The sequence below is a fragment of the Rhinatrema bivittatum genome, chromosome 3 (assembly GCF_901001135.1).
Source record: "Rhinatrema bivittatum chromosome 3, aRhiBiv1.1, whole genome shotgun sequence".
Classification (NCBI taxonomy): Eukaryota; Metazoa; Chordata; class Amphibia; order Gymnophiona; family Rhinatrematidae; genus Rhinatrema; species Rhinatrema bivittatum.
The window spans coordinates 417,857,907-417,877,102 of NC_042617.1; the positions used below are offsets into that span (position 1 = coordinate 417,857,907).

At 43.3% G+C, this 19,196-nt stretch overlaps 1 protein-coding gene across 12 annotated transcripts in view; it reads right to left on the reverse strand.

Annotated features, from left to right (window-relative positions):
- Window positions 1-19,196, reverse strand: part of MCPH1 (microcephalin 1) — a 714,835-nt gene that overhangs the window by 399,605 nt on the left and 296,034 nt on the right. Inside the window, exon 12 of one of the 12 annotated variants that reach the window (XR_003855672.1) lies at window positions 10,745-10,899. The exons of 10 other annotated variants lie outside the window; for them this stretch is intronic. Coding sequence is in view for 1 of the 2 variants with exons in the window: in XM_029595748.1 (XP_029451608.1) it covers window positions 10,837-10,899 (63 nt within the window). In the remaining variant the exon portion in view is untranslated. Of the gene's footprint in view, window positions 1-10,131; window positions 10,900-19,196 lie in introns of those variants that run through there. One more of the 12 variants, XM_029595748.1, reaches the window with a different exon arrangement.

Genomic DNA, 19,196 nt, shown 5'->3' on the forward strand with positions numbered 1-19,196 from the left:
TTTGGCAATTGGATCCTCTTTCCAATCATGATTTGGACCTATTTACAGACGCGGCCGGGTCCATCGGTTTTGGCGCTTATTTTCAAGGATCCTGGTACGCGGCGGGTTAGCCAGGGGAATGGGTGGAGTCAGGAGTAACGAAAAATATCACATTCCTAGAATTGTTTCCGATTGTGGTGGCTCTTCACATTTGGGGCCCGCGGCTCCGGGGCAAGAGGGACGTGTTTTGGTGCGACAATATGGGGGTAGTGGAAGTCATGAACAAGAGAGCAGCTAAGTGCCTTTGGGTGTCCGAACTGCTGCGGGAATTGGTATTGTGTTGTATGACCCTAAATGTGACCATATGGGCCCGTCATGTGCCGGGGGTCGCTAATGGTGTGGCCGACTCTCTTTTTCGTTTCAAGTGGGAGTTGTTTCGAGAGTTGGTCCCGGAAGTGGATCCCTGTGGAGCTGCGGTGCCATCTTCCCTTTGGAGTTTCGGTTCCCTGAAGCCTGGATCCTGCTGCGGGCTTCATTAGCTCCCTCAACGTGGGCAAGTTACGTGGGTGGCGCCCGGAAAGTGGTGGCATTTCTGTCTTCTGAGGGCTGGAAGGGGGGTCCAGTTTCGGATGTCTCTCTTCTCCGTTTTCTGGAGCAAGCCAGGGCGGGCAGTTGTTCGAAGGCGGCCGTGGGGAGGCAGCTAGCGGGGTTCTCGTTCTTTATGAGGGCTCACGAGTGGGGCTTTCCGTCGGGCCGGTTCATTGTGCAGCGGGTCTTGGGCGGCTGGGCCAGGGAGGTGGGGCGGAGTTCGGACAAGCGTCTTCCAATCACGCATGATATTCTGTTGCGACTTTGGAACATGTTACCGGGTATTTGCTTCTCTCCTTACGAAACGGCTCTTTTTCGGGTGGCCTTCGTCTTCTTCGGGGCCTTCCGAGTTAGCGGCTCGGTCCGCTGCAAGTGTGGACTTTCTGGGACTACTGGCAAGGCACGTGGTAGTCACTAGCCGGTCAGTGGTGATTTGTATTCCCCGATCTAAGACGGACCAACAAGGCAAGGGGTCGTCTGTGGTGCTGCGAGCCGTGCCGGGCCTGCGTTCTTGCCCCGTGGGCAACGTGATGCAGTATTGCTGGTGGCGAGCGTCGGGGCCATTGCAGTTCCTGGTTCATGTGGACCTGCGTCCCTTGACCAAGTATCAATTTGAAGTGGTTCTGCGGTCTGCTTTGTTATTCGTGGGATTGGACGTTAGTCGCTTCGGGACTCATTCTTTTTGAATCGGGGCGGCGACCGCGGCGGCGTCTGCGGGCTTACCAGGTGGGGTGATTCGTAGAATAGGTTGCTGGCGGTCCGATTCGTTCAAGGGCTATGTCCGTCCCAGTCCGGGACATTTTTGAGGGGTGTCTAACTCTTGTTTCTTTTCAGATGCAGCGCCTACGGGGAAGTCTGCATGGATTATTGGGCATTCTTACACCTACTGGGCTCACAGGCATGCCTGCGGACGGCCCTACGGGCCTCACTTGGACTTACACAAGCGGGGGGGGGGGGGGGGGGGTTCGGGTACACTGGTTGGGGTGTCAAGGAATGGTGTGGGATGAATTGAACCCTTGCGTGCGCCAGGGCCGCGAGCGGCTTGGTTTGCCGCGGGCGCTGGTGATACATTTTGGGGGGGGCAATGATTGGGGGAAGATGTCTGGTCGGCAGTTCATCAGCATGGTCCGCAAAGATTTGATGATGGTATCCATGCTGTTGCCCACTACTGTGCTGCGTTGGTCGGACATTATAGTAAGGCCTGCTGAATCGGAGAAGGTGATATGGCGCAGAAGTCTGTCTAAAGCCAACCAGCAGATTGGCTCCTGGCTGGTGCTATTGGGGGACGGCACATTCGCTATGAATGGTCTTGGGGGAAGGTCACAGGGCTTTTCGGTAAGGACGGGATTCACCTCTCGTTCATCGGGATGGACCTGTTCCTTAATTCGATTCAGGAGGCCTTGGAGGAGTTTTTTCCTTTGTAGTCGGGGCTGCATCTTTGGGGGGTCACGGGACATGTCATGCCCATGTCTATGGCGGATGGCCCGAGCCAATACAGTCTATACAGTGGTTATCTGATAAGATGGACTTCTGGGGCAATTCGAGAGTGGTGACAACTGGGGTAGTTGTCAGTTGCGGACTCCTTGCTGGCTGGCGGTGGGGGTCACCTGGCTGGCCTGGCTCCTTGCTGGTTGGCGGCGGTGGCCCACCGGGTTGGCTCCTTTGCTGGCAGGTGGTAGGAGTCTGAACTCGGTGAGGGGCCGAAGGACGAGCCGTGTGGCTGGTGAGGATCGTCTTGCTGGAGGAGCGGCAGACGGTTAGGGATGTATGTTGATTAAGATTGTAATGTTAAGGGGGCTCGGGCCTCCAGGTTGTTATTAAAGCTGTGGCCCTGTTAACCCAAAACCTGTTGTCTGTTGTAATGATTTAAAATGTAAAAGGACGGATGCGAGCGAGTGATGTCCTGGATGCCCGCATTATCTATACCGGCATTCATGATACATATCATATCATGCCGGTTTACATGGAACAAGGGGTAAACATTAATTTAACTTAACATTGAACAAGAGGCAAAGTTACAAAAAAAAGGTGGAGTGAACTTGGACATCGAGGTAGCAAGCGGCTACAGAAAAAAGGAGAAGGACTTAAACAAGTGGTAAAACTAGGGGATGCCTGGATCTATAAGGAGTGCTTTCCTACATGTCTTTTATTCATAGTTCAAACCTGTTGCGGGAAGGTTTGTAAGAATAGCCAGGTTTTAAGTTTTTTCGAAATGTTAAAAGGTAGTGTTCAAGTCTGAGATCCGTAGGCATGGTGTTCCAGATGGCAGGTCCTGCAGTCCCAAAAGCTTGTCCACTAAATGTCCTACTGAATATGGACTCTACAGCTTATACTGACACAGAAGGCACACTAAATGAAGTCAATACAAATGCATACACATAAGCAGCACAAACTGCTTTGAATGTTAATGACCTGTTAGTTACTCATTCTAACTCTAGTTTTGCTACACGGCAGGCAATGAAAATGAACTGTTAGTTTCCATTTCTGGCTAAAAACTAAAGTACATGTATACAGACAATAACTACAAAAGGAGATTATTTGTTTTCATTTAGTGGTTTGTCTTACTGTTAGGAACATCTGCACACTTGTTTTTAAAACCTCCTGCACTGAAGGTTCAAATGCAGTTCATATTACAATGTCAATAAAAGACAAAAAAAACCAAAACAAAACAATTTATAAGGATAACTAACCTCCTCAGGTTATAAAGAGTAACTGTTCAAGGTCAAGCTAAAAATGGCTTTAAGTTACATTACATTATTGCACCCTTAAAACTAATTTGTTTTTCTATATTGCATTCCCAGTCTCATAGCAGCCGCCCAATGTAGTGTCCAAGCATACATACATGAATCAGATGATATAATCATACAAATTCCCCACCCTAAAACAAATAGCAGCCTATTACCATGCCCTACATATGACCCAGCCCACATCCCATCATCTCCTAGCCCCATGCCCATTAGTTAAACTAGTACCAACATCAACCCCAAACCCTCCTCAAAGTCACTCAGCCATTCATCAGGCCCAAAGAAAAATCCATGATTTTACCTGTTTATGGAAGATAATTCTGTTCCAACCAGATCTCCAGAGGTAATTATTCCAAAAACAGAAGGCCACTATTGAAAGGGCTCTTGCCCTCAAATCAGCTTTATTCATCTTATTAAAGATGGAAAAAGCAAGCAATGTTCCTTGACACAAATGTTTAGGGGTCTACCACTATAATTTAATTCTGAAAGGAACCATTTTCCCTCATCACCTGAAAAATCAATGACAATGCCTTAAATTGTATATGGGCCTTATTAGTGAGCCAATGCAAAGGTCACAAAAGTGTGCTTATTGATATGTGCTTAGAATGCTTCATGTACCACTCTCATTGCAGCGTCCTGGACCACTTGTGTTCTACACAAGTTGCTCAGAGAAGTCCATGCATAGGCTATTACAGTAGTCGAACTGTATCATTACCAGTGAGAGAATTGCTGAATGGAAGGATTTGGCATCAAGAAATACCCAGAGCCTCCTTATAGATCTCAACTTAAGGCATTCCCATACCACCCATGAAATATGAGACCCAAGAGTGAAAACAGAGTCCAATTTAACTATCAGACTTTTTACAGCTGTAGAAAATCCTGCACAATTTCACTCTGTGCAGATGGAAATAGAATAGATACCCAGATCATTCGTCTTGATCCTTAAGATCTCTGTTTCTTGGGAATTCAATGCTAGTTTGCTAACAGATAGAGATATCAGCAAGGTGGCATTTCAAATCTGAAAGCACCCGCAGAATTCAAGTTGTGCATCAATCATGGCTTTTCTTTTTGTTTATTTCACGAGAGCAAGACGATTATATTCCAGGACACAGGAGGGGAGGAAGCGTTTCCCTTTCGGGACCGTGCTCCCGGTGGCCACGGAGGGGGATGTTTGTGGCTTTTGACGTACGGCTTTGAATGTCTTGTTCACAATCCAGCTCTCTCTCCCCTCCCCCGGCTGTAGTTTAGATGCTGCCAGTGCTTGGCGAGAGCTGAGAGTGAATTATTATGGACAGATCGTTTAATTAACCCGGCCTAGATTTAACACGTGACCGCCCCCCCGGCTCCCGCCGCCGCCTGTCTGAAGCTAACGCGCATCCACCCGCCCCCGCCGCCTGTTCAAATGTCATTTCAAATGTCATTTGAAATGACATTTGAAATGACAGGTACCAGCGCACCCAGGTTACTGTATAGGCGCTGTATTAAGCGCCTATACAGTAACCTGGGTGCGCTGGTACCTGTCATTTCAAATGCAATTAGAAGAGAGTATCAGGCGCTAGGTCAAGAGAACTGTGCGTGCGGGGAGGAAGGGTGCGCCTGACACTGCCGCACTGTTTCTACCGCGGCCTTACAGTATCGAGCCGTTAGTGAGAGATTCAATTAATCTCTCCCTTTCAGAGCTCTGGACTTCAATTATTCTCTTCACCTCAAGACTTTCCTAATAGAATCTGTTGGGCTCTTCAAAATGACCCAAACTTGCTAATGTCACAGACAGCTCAATGGATCATTGGTTTATCTTAGCATAATACCTCTTAAGGACTTAACAGATTAAGACAATTATGGAATGTTTTTAGCAGGGCCGGTGCAAGGGGATTTGGCGCCCTAGGCGAGCCTTCTCCTTTGCGCCCCCCCCCCCCCCGGTCTCGGCCCCGACCCTTACCTCATTCTCGATCACGCCCGCTGACTGGGGTTTTCTGGGTCGCAAGCAGGTTGGGCACTGCTTGCGGCCTGCCAAACTCCACTCCTCTTTGCCACCACTTGCGGCTCCATATGGCTCGCACCCAGTGGTGTACCAAGGGTCTCCGGTGCCCGGGGGCCAATGCATTTGTGTGCCTCTCCAGCATCCCCCCTTAATCCTTCTTGTACTAATGCTTAAGGTCACAGAAAATCAGTGGTGTCTCCAGACAGAAGAATTGGGGGGGGGGGGGGGGGCGCCAAAAATGACATTTCTTCATCTCACCCACCTCTATAGCATGGATCCTGCTTTAAAATTGGTTATTAAAAAAAAGTGTTAATAAAAAAGTCCAAAGGGTCCTCTGCGTTATTTTAAAAAGCTGGCCAGTTTCACACTATAAAATTATGTTGATAGCCTCAGTCAACTGATTCTATGTGGCTATGAGAGTGAAGTCAGGAATATATAGGAAGGAACAGAAGGTCAATATAAATCCTGTACCTCCAGTTCTGTAACTCTGTGCATCCACTGAAATTCCCCCAAACAATGGAGCTTGGATGTTTCCCTTACAGCTCATCATACTGAAAGATATTTTCAAATTCTGGTGTCACTTCACAGTAACAGCAGCACAAACAGCTTCCACTGCCAGGCACATTGTGAACTAACACAAAACACCACAAAAAAAGACACTCAAAATCTATACTGCAATCCCATCATAACATAACAGTAATAACACCAAGGACTCAAACAACAATAACCCTACCTGTGAATAAGCAAGGGTAAATATTACACTGGGTCCTAGAATACCAATACTCCACCTACTGAGGAAACAAAACAAACCCGATTGCTATAGATCCCTATGCTAGCAGAATCTCTCATCATGGTCACACACACAGAGCAGAGACAGACCCTCACCAAATACAGAATACAAAATAAAGGAGCACAAATTAGACAAAAACTGAAATGGAAACCCCAAGAAGCCAGACTCTGTGTATTAACAATGGAAAAACAGAACCACCATTCTTCATAAAACAAATAAAATCAGAACATAAGCATCAGTTATAATAGTAAAACCATACTAATAAAATAATATTTTAAAACTACTGATAAATAGAATTTCTATTAATTAAAATCATATACATTTTTTACAATTTCCTAAAACCAATAAAATATTTCAAAACAGCACATATATCAAATAACACACAATAATTAAAACTAATAAGGATTTTAAAAAGCCCCTGCTGTCCATACATGGGAGCTCTTGATTGAGGTTATCCTCTCTCTCTCACACATACTCACATGTCCATTCTCTCTCACACATACACTGTCACATACATACACATTCATGCTCTTATACCCAACCATAACCTCTCGCTCTCACAGACACTGACACACTCAGGCTCTAAGGCACTCTCTCCCCCTCCACACCCCCCCCCCCACAAACTCTTACTCCCCTGGATTTTCTCATACACACTCATGCTCTCACTGGCTCCCTCACATACACACAAACACACACTCCCAGGCAAGCTTCCAATCGTTCTCACACAAACACACACACACACACACAGGCAAGCTCCCAGTCATTCTCACACTGACCCCCCAGGCGGGCTCCCATTCATTTTCACACCACTCCCTCCCCATCCCCCAGGCATGCACACATTCATTCTCACACCCAGACCCCCAGGCAGGCACCAATTTATTCTCACACACACACACACATACAGCACAAACAGGCAGGCATCTATTCTCACACATACAAACCCCAGGAAGACACCCATTCATTCTCATACACAGACACACCCTCAGGCAGGCACCCATGCATTCACACACATACACCGCCAGGCAAACTCCCATTCATACACATGCACACACTAAAGGCAGAGACCCCCCTCTCTTTCTTTTGCCAGCAACCTCAGAGCCTCTCTCATTCCTCTGCTGCCACTGTCACTGTTGCTGTATGGCTATTGCGGAGGTGCTGATTGCTACTATTGGCACTGAAGCCCATTCTGCTGCCTCCTCTGTGCAGGCCTCATGGTACATTGTGAGATCCGCATAGAGAAAGTGCTACTCTTGCACATTCCCAAAGATTACATGTTCCAATCAGTAAAAAATAATTATTTTTTTTTTACATTTGCTGTCTGATCTTAGTTTTCTAATCAGTTGGTCACAGGCTTTTTTTTTTTCCACCTTCCCTTTCTTATTTTTTTGCCAATTCCTTTTATAACATATTTCTTTTCTCTCCATCTGTCTTCTTCCCTCAAACACACAGTCAGGTTCTCATTCTCACATGCTTTCTCTCTCTCTCACACACACACATACACAGGCACTCACTCTCACATGCTCTCTCTCATACAATCATGTATACACCGTCTCTCTCTTGCACATGCTGTCTGACTCTGGCACACAGGCTCTCTCTCACTCCCACATGCTGTTTTGCTCAAGCACAGGCTCTCATTGTCACATGCTCTCTCTCATACAATCATTCATACACACAGTCTCTCACTGGCACATGCTGTCTGACTCTGGCACACAGGCTCTCTCTCACTCCCACATGCTGTCTTGCTCAAGCACAGGCTCTCACTGTCACATGCTGTCTCTCTCACACACACACAGAGGCTCTCACATGCTGTCTCTGCAAACATTCAGGTCCTCACTCCCACACACAGTCTCTCAACTCATCTCATACATGCACACATACACACTGTACAAACCCTCAGTCTCTCTCTCACCTCTGGGCCTCCTCTTCACGGCCGCTGCAGGATGGGCTCTGCAGCGGCCCCGGACTTCTCGAGCCGCGCTGCTCCTCTTCTGTACGCGGCTGATGCTCCTCCTCTTTCCTGCCCGCGCGGCTCCGGCAACATTTTTCTTCCGGGGCCGCGCGGGCAGGAAGGAGGAGAAGCTCCTGCATTGGCTGATGCACCTCCTCCTTCCTGCCCGCGCGGCTCCGGCAACATTTTTCTTCCGGGGCCGCGCGGGCAGGAAGGAGCTGGAGCACCAGCATGTTTAGACGCGATTGTTTTCTTCCGGCCGTGGTGACTTGAGCTCCACCACGGCCCCGCCGATCTTCTTGCTGTGTGTATTCGGCACACAGCATAGCAGTAGTTCACCGCTCAGCCGCTATTGGGATAACGTCCACCGGCGGCCACTGGCCATCAGCGGCTCGGCGCCCCCTAATGCTCAGCGCCCTAGGCGATCGCCTAGTTCGCCTAGTGCTTCCGCCGGCCCTGGTTTTTAGCTTAAGCTGTGTAGAGCTTCAGGTCTCAACTTATTGTACATCACATATTACATAAGCCATGTATAATAAAACTGTAGTTATATCTTCCCAAGGAGATGCATTAATGATCTAAATGTTTGTATGTCTGTGGGAAAATGTAAGGAAGGATGGGTAAGTACTAGTAGGATTCGGAGAGGGAGAGGGAAGTGCAGGGTGTATGGCTGTAAAAGACTGATGAAAATATTTTTTAAATGAAAATGACAAAATCAGTCTTTGGTAAGAGCCGTTATAAAATGCTCATACACATTGCAATTACAAATGCAATTGCCTGAACAGAAGATGAGATACAGTTTTGTGCTACAGTTACTATGTTCCAAATATGTTCCAATATGTCAGATTGGAAGGTACCAATAGAGCAATTTACCATGAGCTTCACCTTTGCATGCTTCTGCCATAATTTTATCTTTTCTCCAGAAACAGTAGACACAATAGGGTAAATGTTAAAAATAAATGCTCATTTCCTAAATTAGTTTCTCTATGTTTTAGGCACCCAAATTTACATAGATTTTCAGCTTAATTTAAGCACTTATGTTTTCAACTGAATACTCCCCTAAATTTAGAAAACTAAAAATTAGAATTGTAAATTTAAGACTATTTTCCTAGATTGAGGCACCTTGATACCTAGTGCAAAAATCAGTGTTAAGGCCTAACATTTTGTCCATGCCCTAACTCTAGCCACTTAGCTGCCCACCTTTTAGGCACCTAAATTTCAGCAACTTGGAAACCAGACCCCTAAACTTGTCAGTTTTCAAAGGAGCCAATTTATATGCTTAATTTCCAAAGTAGACATCTAAAACCTTTGAAAATTGACCCATGTCTAAATATAGAAACATACAGTATAAAGCATTTTGCATAAGTATCCTACAAGGTAAGCAGAGCACATCTAAATCACAAAGCTGTTTTGGGGTAGAAATATTTAAGTCTGTTATGTGCTTCCTGTAGGAATTACCAGAGTAACTTCAATATGGCATTAGTAATTTCACCATCAGCAAAACTGATTCATAAAGAGACTCCTTGGACAGATCAAATAATGAAGAAGGTTATCTCTAACTAATTGGGAAATGTACTTACAGGATGCAAGTATTAGCAAACCAAAAGATTTCAGTTCTAAAAAAGCAGAGAAGGTAAAAGTTGGGATGCAAAGGCATCAATCTAGTTCTAAGGTTTGAAAGCAATATGAATGCTCAAACCAGAATTTCAAAATTGACAAATAAAAAATGTTGATATCATGGTTTAATGGTTGGAGTACAGAAATGTAAATGGAGGGATCCTGGTTCAATTCTCAATTCATTGATATAAAATATCTACACTTATCTAAAAAATTATTTTAATGCCTTATTGTGACCATTGTGAAGCAGGCTTCATCTGCTTATAGTATACCGTAATTGTTTTTTGGTTACACTCGCTGATTCAATTCCCCAATTCAATTCCCCAATGGTTACACTTACTGGTTCAATTCCCCAATTCGATGTAAACCGATCTGATATGGTCCTCAACCATGAAGGTCGGAATAGAAATGTGTTAAATAAATAATAAATAATAAAATACATTTTATTGCATTCAGCCTTATATTTAATCATAGGTCATTCACTTGAACACTCTCATTCTTCAAAACTCTAGATTTATCAACAAGACTATTTTATATGGAATTTAAATTATAGTGACATCTTCATTAATCTTATTTACTTCTTCAATTCAAATTGTTTCCAAACAACTCTAGGTTACATCTGTTCTCAATTCACCATACACAGTGTGACTAAGTAGATCACAATCTCTTTTTAGTCAAATTTGGATACTAATTTATTTGGGACAGGGAAATTAGAACATGTAAATTATCACATACACTGATATCAACTAAATAAAAATTATAATAATGAATGGATCCATGTCTACATGCTCTTAAAACTATTCAAACATAATAGCTTATTTTTGCAAAGGAATAATTCATACTTTTAGCATCTGGTTCTTTTCCAACATATCTGAATTATGCCACAAAATTGTGATACTATAATTAATATTACATTTATTCTTTGTATGTGATTAATGAGATAATATTCAAGCTCTGTGGCATGCAAGATAGTGCTAATTAGCAATGAAGAGAGACAAATCTAACTAAACTGATTCATTACAGACCTCAAAAAGCATGTGAAAATCTTGTTTAACTAAAGAATATAGTGTGGATTATAATAAGCCACTATCAAAACAAACATTTTTTTTAAAAGATGTCATCAGGAAAGCATTGACAGAGGTTAGCAATTCTTGGTCCAGTGGAGCCTCCAGGGAATAAATCTAGCTTATCCTCATTTCAAGAGCTGACTGTGCCAGGCACCAAGTTTCAGTGATGGTAATAAACTCTGGTTGCCCTGAAAGAATACAGGGGCAGAATATCAGAATTTGGGATCAAGGATCAAGGACATTTAGTGCTACAGAGCAGAATAGGTAGGTAGCAGCTGCTTCATTTTACTATTCCCAACAGGACGATTACAAACTGATTGTAGCAAAGGTTGAAAATATAACTGTCTGATGAGAGATTCAAATTACATTTTTCCATAATGCATGGTCAGACAAAACACTTCCTTTGCTTTTACTTTGAATGGAATGAAACGTTTCCTCATCCTTTCAGAAAAGAAAATTCCACCACACATCTGATAAACAAAGATGGAAGGGTGTTGCATTAATATTATAAAATTTCAAAAGATTTTAGCACATTTTAAAGGCAAAAGTAATGTTTAACTTATTGAACACAGATGCCATAATCATCATACTTATGTTATCAATGTCAGTAGGACTTTTTCCTTTTCAGTGAGATCTGGGACTCATGTCCAGTAGAATCAGCCATATTACCACTCTGGACAACCATGCCATATTGCTAGATATGCCAAAGTTAAGCATAATGCTCCAGTATACCAAATTTACTGTATTGTATTTTAAAACATTTCTTACTCGCTTAAAATCAAATAGAACTCAAAGCGAAGAATACCAAAAAGGTAACAAAAAATACAAAATACAAATGTAAAAAATGTGATTCAAATTAACATAATTCATTTTTACCAAAACAAAATCTAGATATTAAATAAAAAGCAATTATGACATACTTGAATCAATGAAATAATCCTAAGTTTTTTTTTAATGTATTATATTGTCATTGATGCACTGAAATGATATTCATGCATGTTATTATCTTCAGACACAAGTGAAACACCGTCCCTTGAAGAACTATTGAAGTTTGAAACATGGTCATGCGTAGGGTTAGATTTACAGTGGGCATTACAGCTATGGCACTCTTCGGCATAGTTTCCAAGCCTTGGACATTGGGATAAGTTCCCTTTGTGGTTCTATATTTTGAAGAGAAATCATATAAATTACATTTTAATTGCAAAAGAAAAAAATTTTGAAAAATAAGAAAATATGCATATTATAGGATGAGCTGTGAATGAGTAATGACCAATCAATAGCACAATTCGATGATGGACATTTTCAAGCGTCTATTGTGAAAATATGATTATTAGAAATTGAGGGTAGGAGGATTATTTCATTGATTCATTAGTATTACATTTTACCTCACAAATAATATATACGTAAGATAGTGTTTTGTTTTGTTTTTTTTACATAATTATAACACACACTCAAGATAATAAAACACCACTATGGATGGCTGCAATTCTTAAGTACTCATGCCTACATTAGAATATAAAAGGGTAGCTTTATCTGCTAGTACTGTTTCAACAGTATGTATATAGTATGTTTAAGTTTAGTTTGGAAAAACATTGAAAAATTCACAGCCATACTGCCATGGCTAGCAACAAAGCATAATTGCTTGCCTAATGCAGATATTCTCTGAGTATAGCAGTTCACCAATTATATAAATTATGTGATCACACTCAGCACTGAACAGATAGATTTTTCCTGAGTTCTCTTCCATACAAAAGTGGAGGAGTAGCCTAGTGGTTTGAACAGCAGGCTGATAAAACTGGAAAAGCCAGTGAACTTGCACAAGTCACTTTATCCTTTGTTCCTCAGGTACAGACTTGGAGGCCTAATTTACTAAGCTTTTTCCCCCATAAACATGGAATAAGGAAAAAGCTATAGTAAATCATGCCCTTAGATTGTAAGTCCTATGGGAAAAAGGACATAACTCTCTACCAGAATGTAAATATTTAGCACGTTTTATAATCCAAAATTTCCAATAATTGATCGACATAACAAAACAAACATTACCATATTAAAAACAGTATTACAATAAAATGCCTTAACATGTTTCCTTGAATATTTGATATCTTCCATATACCGCAGGTGCTTGGGTAACATATTCCATAGTACAGGAACCATATAGGAAAAAGCTCTGCCCCGGGTAGATTTTAATTTATAGTCACTTAAGGATGGTACCTTTAAAAGATTATCTCCTTGTGACCTTAACATTTCACCAGGAACATATTTAGTTAATAATCTGGCCAAGGTACAAGACTTCTCAGCGTATAACAATTTTTATACAAGAACCACTATCTTAAACCGAGATCCTTGGGTGATAGGGAGCAGTGCTTCTCATAAGCACGGGAGTTATATGCTCATAACGACCAACGTCAGACAGAATACGCGCTGGAAAAGTTGCAGTGCTCACAAATGCTTCTTAGGAAGACCGATATACAAACTATTATAAAAATCAAGTTGTCTAAATAGTGACTACAGCACAGATCGAAACAACTCCATAGTCTAAAAATGACTTTCAAGTCATTAAATATAAGTCAACTTGAGCTACAGTCAAATGAAAACCTTTCATGTGGGGTGGGGGGGTGGACATCAAATCCACTTGGAAGAGCTGAGCTATAGTTTACACCTTACTGCTTTTTAAAAATATTTTCAGCTAAAGTAACTTCCAGGGCTATGTTTTTGGCTGTTTTCACTCTGGAACCAAGTAAGAATTGGACTTGAAACTGTTTTTTCGTGCCAAGCAAAATATGCTTCATGGCCATAGAATGGCAATGTTTCCCCGATTTATCTAGATCCACATAAAGACAGAAATTGTTTTTGAGTAAAAAGCAGGTGGCAATTGCTTTAGGAGGGTGCTTTTGTGTTTCGATTTCCTTACAAATGTGAAATAAAGCTAGGGAATAGTAAGTATATTTTGTTTGAACCAGATCAGCTTATTAGTTTCATGCAGGGCAGGGTCAAGTTCATAATTCATCTATTCACCTAGTTGCCAATTAAAGTGATTGACTAATATAAGATTGCCTTGAATCTGCTTTTATGATATTGAAGCATTGTTTATTTCCTAATAATCCCCATCCAACTGAGGTCTAATTACACATGGTGTTGACGGCTCATTTTAGATTATTTCCTTTTGTTTTTTGTTGTTTGTTTTATATCATGGTATTTCTTCTTTAAGATTGTCTGGACTGATTTGTATATTTGTGAAAATAATAATAATAAAAGATCAGATATGCCATACAAAGTCAGAACAAATGTCCATCAAGCCCAGCATAAAGTCTCTGATAATGTCCAATCCTTTTCACAAGTTATCCAGCAGATCCCAAAGGAAGACAGTGAATTATCTTGAAACCAACAGGTTGCAAGATCTAAGGCAGCATGGATTGAAAAGAAGGATATAGCTGTCAGACAAATCTGTTCAATTTCTTTAATTGGATGGCTAGAGTATTAGATCAAAGGGGTGTGCTAACTATGGTTTACATGGATTTCAGCAAAGATTTTAATATGGTTCCTCAAAGGAGGTTCATAAACTAAGCAATTTGGGGTGGGCCCCAAAGCGATGGACTGGATTAAAAACTGGTTGATTGATAGTGATACATGGAATTTACTCTGAGGAAAAACTGTTCATTAGTGGCATGCTTTATCAGACAGGTCAGCTGTCACGTAGCCTAGTCAGCATCTGTCACACACTGGACGGATGACCCTCCAAGGAGGAGGGGAGATCCCGCTTGGGGTGTGTGTGTATGTAGCAGCCCAAAGTGAAGACGAAACTCCATTTCATGCTCCTATTTTACTATGTATGAGCTCCTGAATATGCATACCCAGGTTGTTATAAACAGCATGGGAGAGGAACAAAGGAGGCAGTAGTAAAGAAGATCCATTAACACCATCAGAAGACTATATCCAAGCCATCGTTCTCTGCTGCTCCCTGCAGCCAAGCAGATGAGCTTCAGTATCCTGGAGGGCATTGCACGTAAGAGAAATCTCCTGCCTGCCACTTTCTAGCCAGAGAGGAAGTATATTTTTCCTCTCTAGGGATCAGATAACTCCTCTTAGCTCCACAGTTGTCTGGAGCCACTAACGTGTGCTTCCATTGGCAGAGAGATTCTGTGAACTCTAGCTTCCCTCTCAGCTCAACAATAAAGACATCTTCCATGGTGAAACTGAGGGTAATCTTTTAAGAATTATGGGGACATTTAGCTAAGTTTATTAACAACATCCAAAGCTTATCAAGGTTATCTTGTGTGTTGCTCTGAGTTCACCTATAATATATGCACAGCTTTAATCATTATACGTACATGCTGTTAAGGATTGCAGTATAAGTTTCTTAACTAAGAGGCATAAGCTGTGTGTATTACTCTGAAATAAGTCTGATTTTTAGATAAATGACTATGTATTCATGGGCTTCTCGGATCATATATAAGGTAGTAAATGGTATGTTTCTGTAGCTCTGTCAGTATTCCAGAGAGAGAGAGAGAGAGGGGGGGGGGGGGGGGGGCGGCGGGCGAGCAGGCAGTATCCTCTTAGAAACACTTAAAGAAGTAGATGGAATGAGAAGATCGAAGAAAACTTGAAGAGTAGGGCAATTACTTGTCAGATAAGTTCCAATACAAAATAGCTCAGAATTATACATTTTAGAGGAAAGGCACGATAAGTTTCCATGCACAGGAGATGAGCCTTTTTCAATGGAAAGGACGCTCTAGAACTAGGGGGTCATGAAATGAGGATGACAGGACGGCAGATTCAGGAGTAATCTTAGGAAATGTTTCTTTACAAAGAGGGTGGTGGATGCATGTAACAGCCTCCCAGTGGAAGTGGTGGAAACAAAAACAGTATATGAATTCAAGAAAGCATGGGATAAATGCAGGGAATCTCTAAGGAAGTGATGAGAATTATAATGCTAAATTAATTGGATAGATGGGCAAACTGGATGGGCCATATGGTCTTTTTCTGCCATTATGTTTCTATGTTTCTAGACATGGGAATCCAAAGAAACAGTATACAATAAGGGCTGAGGTACTGATGTCCATGAAGTAGGAGACAGACCTGGGGTGATAATATCCTGTGATTTCAAGGTAGGGAAATAATGCAACAAGGCAGTAGCAAGACCAGGGGCATATAAGAGGGGGGGGGGGGGGGTATTACTATTAGAAAAGAGGTGGCGATCATGTCATCATACAGGTTATTTATTAGTGGGATCTCACTTAGAGTACTGTGTCCAATTCTGGAGACGTTAAACCAGGATATAGATAGATCTGAGATGATCCAGAGAAGGGCTACCAAAATGGTGTGGGGTTTGTTTTAGCAGCCCTATGAGATAAGACTTAAAAATCTAACCATGTATATCCTAGAAGAGAGGTGAGGCAGGAGATATGATACACATTCAAATCCTGAAAGGTATTAATAATGTGCAAGAAGCAAACCTGATTAAAATGAACGGAAGCTCTAGAACAAGGGGTCATGATATGAGGCTCTGAGGGGGTAGAATGAAGAGCTACTTCCAGGAATATTTTTCATTGAAAAGTAGTGGAATCAGGAATGCCCACTTGCAGTGGGCAATGGTAGCAGCTAAAATATAGAGTTTAAGAGAGCATGGGATAAGCACAGAGAATCCTTAGTTGTTAAAAGTGGAGAGAGGAGAAACCAGAGTTGCTTACCTGTAACAGGTGTTCTCACAGGACAGCAGGATGTTAGTCCTCACATATGGGTGATATCATCAGGATGGAGCCCAATCACAGAACACTTTTGTCAAAGTTTCTAGAACTTTGACTGGCACCTACTGGGCATGGCACTAACCCTGCATCCAGCAGGGGTCCCCCCTTCAGTCTCCTGTATAGCAAGAAGTACGTGCGAAAAATAAAATAAATCGCAAGAGAACCCAACTCCACGGGGTGGCGGGCAGGTTTCGTGAGGACTAACATCCTGCTGTCTTGTGAGAACACCTCTTACAAGTAAGCAACTCTGCTTTCTCACAGGACAAGCAGGATGGTAGTCCTCACATATGGGTGAGTAGCGAGCTGAAGATGCCCGAGCAATGCACCAAATGCACCCAAAGACGTGCAACAGGCACAACAACAGGGGTGGATTTGGGTAGAAGGGCATCCTGAAAACCCTGAACGGGTCACTGGCAGGATGTTGGGTAGCTAAGCTGAGAATAAGTTGCTTAGAACAGACTGGCCAAAAATGGAATCTTGCCTGCCAGCCTTATCTAAGCAAAAATGGGCTGCAAAGGTATGGAGAGAGCTCCAGGTCGCAACCTTACAAATATCAATAAGTGGCACCGAACGAAGGTGTGCCACTGAGGTTGCCACGGCCCTAACAGGGTGCGCTTTTACATGGTCTTGCAGCGGAATGCCTGCTTGCTGGTAGCAAAAGGAGATACAGTCCGCCAACCAGGAGGAAAGGGTCTGTTTTCCCACTGGATTTCCCAATTTGACGTTATCGAAAGAAACAAATAATTGAGTGGACTTCCTGTGGGCTGATGTGAGCTCTAGATAAAAGGCTAGGGCATGTTTGCAGTCCAGGGAATGTAGAGCCTGTTCTCCTGGGTTTGAATGGGGCCTTGGAAAGAAAGTAGGTAAGATAATGGATTGATTAAGATGAAAATCAGACACTATATTTGGTAAAAACTTAGGGTGTGTCCGGAGGACCACTCTGTCATGTAGAATTTTGGTGTAAGGGGGGGTAGGTGACTAATACCTGTAACTTACTAACTCTGCGAGCGGATGAGATAGCAAGAAGAAAAATCACTTTCCAAGTGAGTTAGCGGAGATTGCAGGAGTGGAGGGGTTCAAACGGAGGTTTCATGAGTAGTCCTAAGACCACGTTAAGGTCCCAAGCAGGGGCAGGCGGGCGCAATGGAGATTTCAGGTGGAGCAAACCTCTCATGAAGTGTGTGACTAAGGGTTGTGTCGAAATAGAGAAATCTCCCACGCCGTAGTGGCTACCGCACTGACATCACCCTTATAGAGGAAGTTTTCAGGCCTGACTCGGACAGGTGCCAGAGATAGTCCAGAAACTTCGCTGTGGAACAAGAGAAGGAGTATACGGACATGAACGTGCACCAGACCGTAAGCCTTTTCCACTTAGAACGATAAGACTCGTGGAAGGCTTTTGTGAAGCTACCAGGACTCGGGATACAGACTCTGAAAGGTTAAGGGGTTGAAGTAACCTTTCAACATCTAGGCAGTCAGGGACAGGGCCTGGAGGTTGGGGTGGCGTAGGCACTCGTTCTGAGTTATCAGAAGCGGATCCTTCCCTAGAGGGATGCACTGGTGAACTGATAGGTCCCGGAGGATTGGGAACCAGACTTGGCGTGGCCAGTTAGGGGCTATCAGAATCATTAAACCCTTGTCCCTTCGTAACTTCACGAGTCTTCGATATGAGTGGAAGTGGAGGGTACGCGTAGAGGAGACCGCTGGACCACGAGAGGGCAAAGGCGTCCCTTGGCTGTGAGTGGTGGCTGCGAGTGAGCAAGCAGTAGTTCTTTACTTTGCGGTTGTGAATGGACGCAAAGAGATCTATTTGTGGATAACCCCAACGTTGGAAGATTGTGTCCGCTACCATGGGATTGAGAGACCATTTCTGCGGATGAAAGGTCCGGCTCAACCTGTCCGCCAGAACATTGTCCACGCCCGCCAAGTAGGTTGCTCTGAGGTACATCGAGTGGGAAAGAGCCCATGCCCATATCTGTGCACCTTCCTGACAGAAGGTAGGAGCCCGTTCCCCCTTGCTTGTTGATGTACCACATTGCTACCTGGTTGTCGGTTTGAATCAGGTTGGTCTTGTTTGAGAGGCAATCCTGAAAGACTCTGAGGACATATCTGATCGCTTGAAGTTCCAGGAAATTTATCTGATGTTTGGCTTCCTCTGGAGACCAGGTACCCTGAGAGTCTGTAGGTCGTCAACATGAGCACCCCAACCTAGATTGGAGGCGTCCGTTGTTAGGACAATTTGAGGTTTTGGAACCTGAAAGGGAAGGCCTTGAAAGAGGTTGGAGAGCTGCATCCACTAGGCCTGTGACAGGCGGAGCTGCTTGCTAACATGGAAAATGCTGGACATTGGATGATAAGCCTGAGACCACTGGGACATTAGAGTCCATTGCATGACTCTCATGGCGAGGCGTGTCATTGGAGTAACATGTACAGAGGAAGTCATGTGACCCAGCAAAATGAGGACATGACAAACTGTCGAGTAATCTCGATTCTGGAGGCATTGTGCGAGGGATATGAGAGTACGAGCTCAATCCTGAGAGAGGAATGCTTTTGCCTGCATGGTGTCCAGGTCGGCTCCTATGAAGGATAGCGTTTGAGATGGAACTAGGCTGGACTTGGGGTAGTTGATCAGAAACCCGAGAGACAGCAACGTATGGATAGTTAGACATAAGGAGGCTAGTGCATCCCTTTGATTTGGAGCCCTTATCAGCCAATCGTCGAGATAAGGGTAGACATGGAAG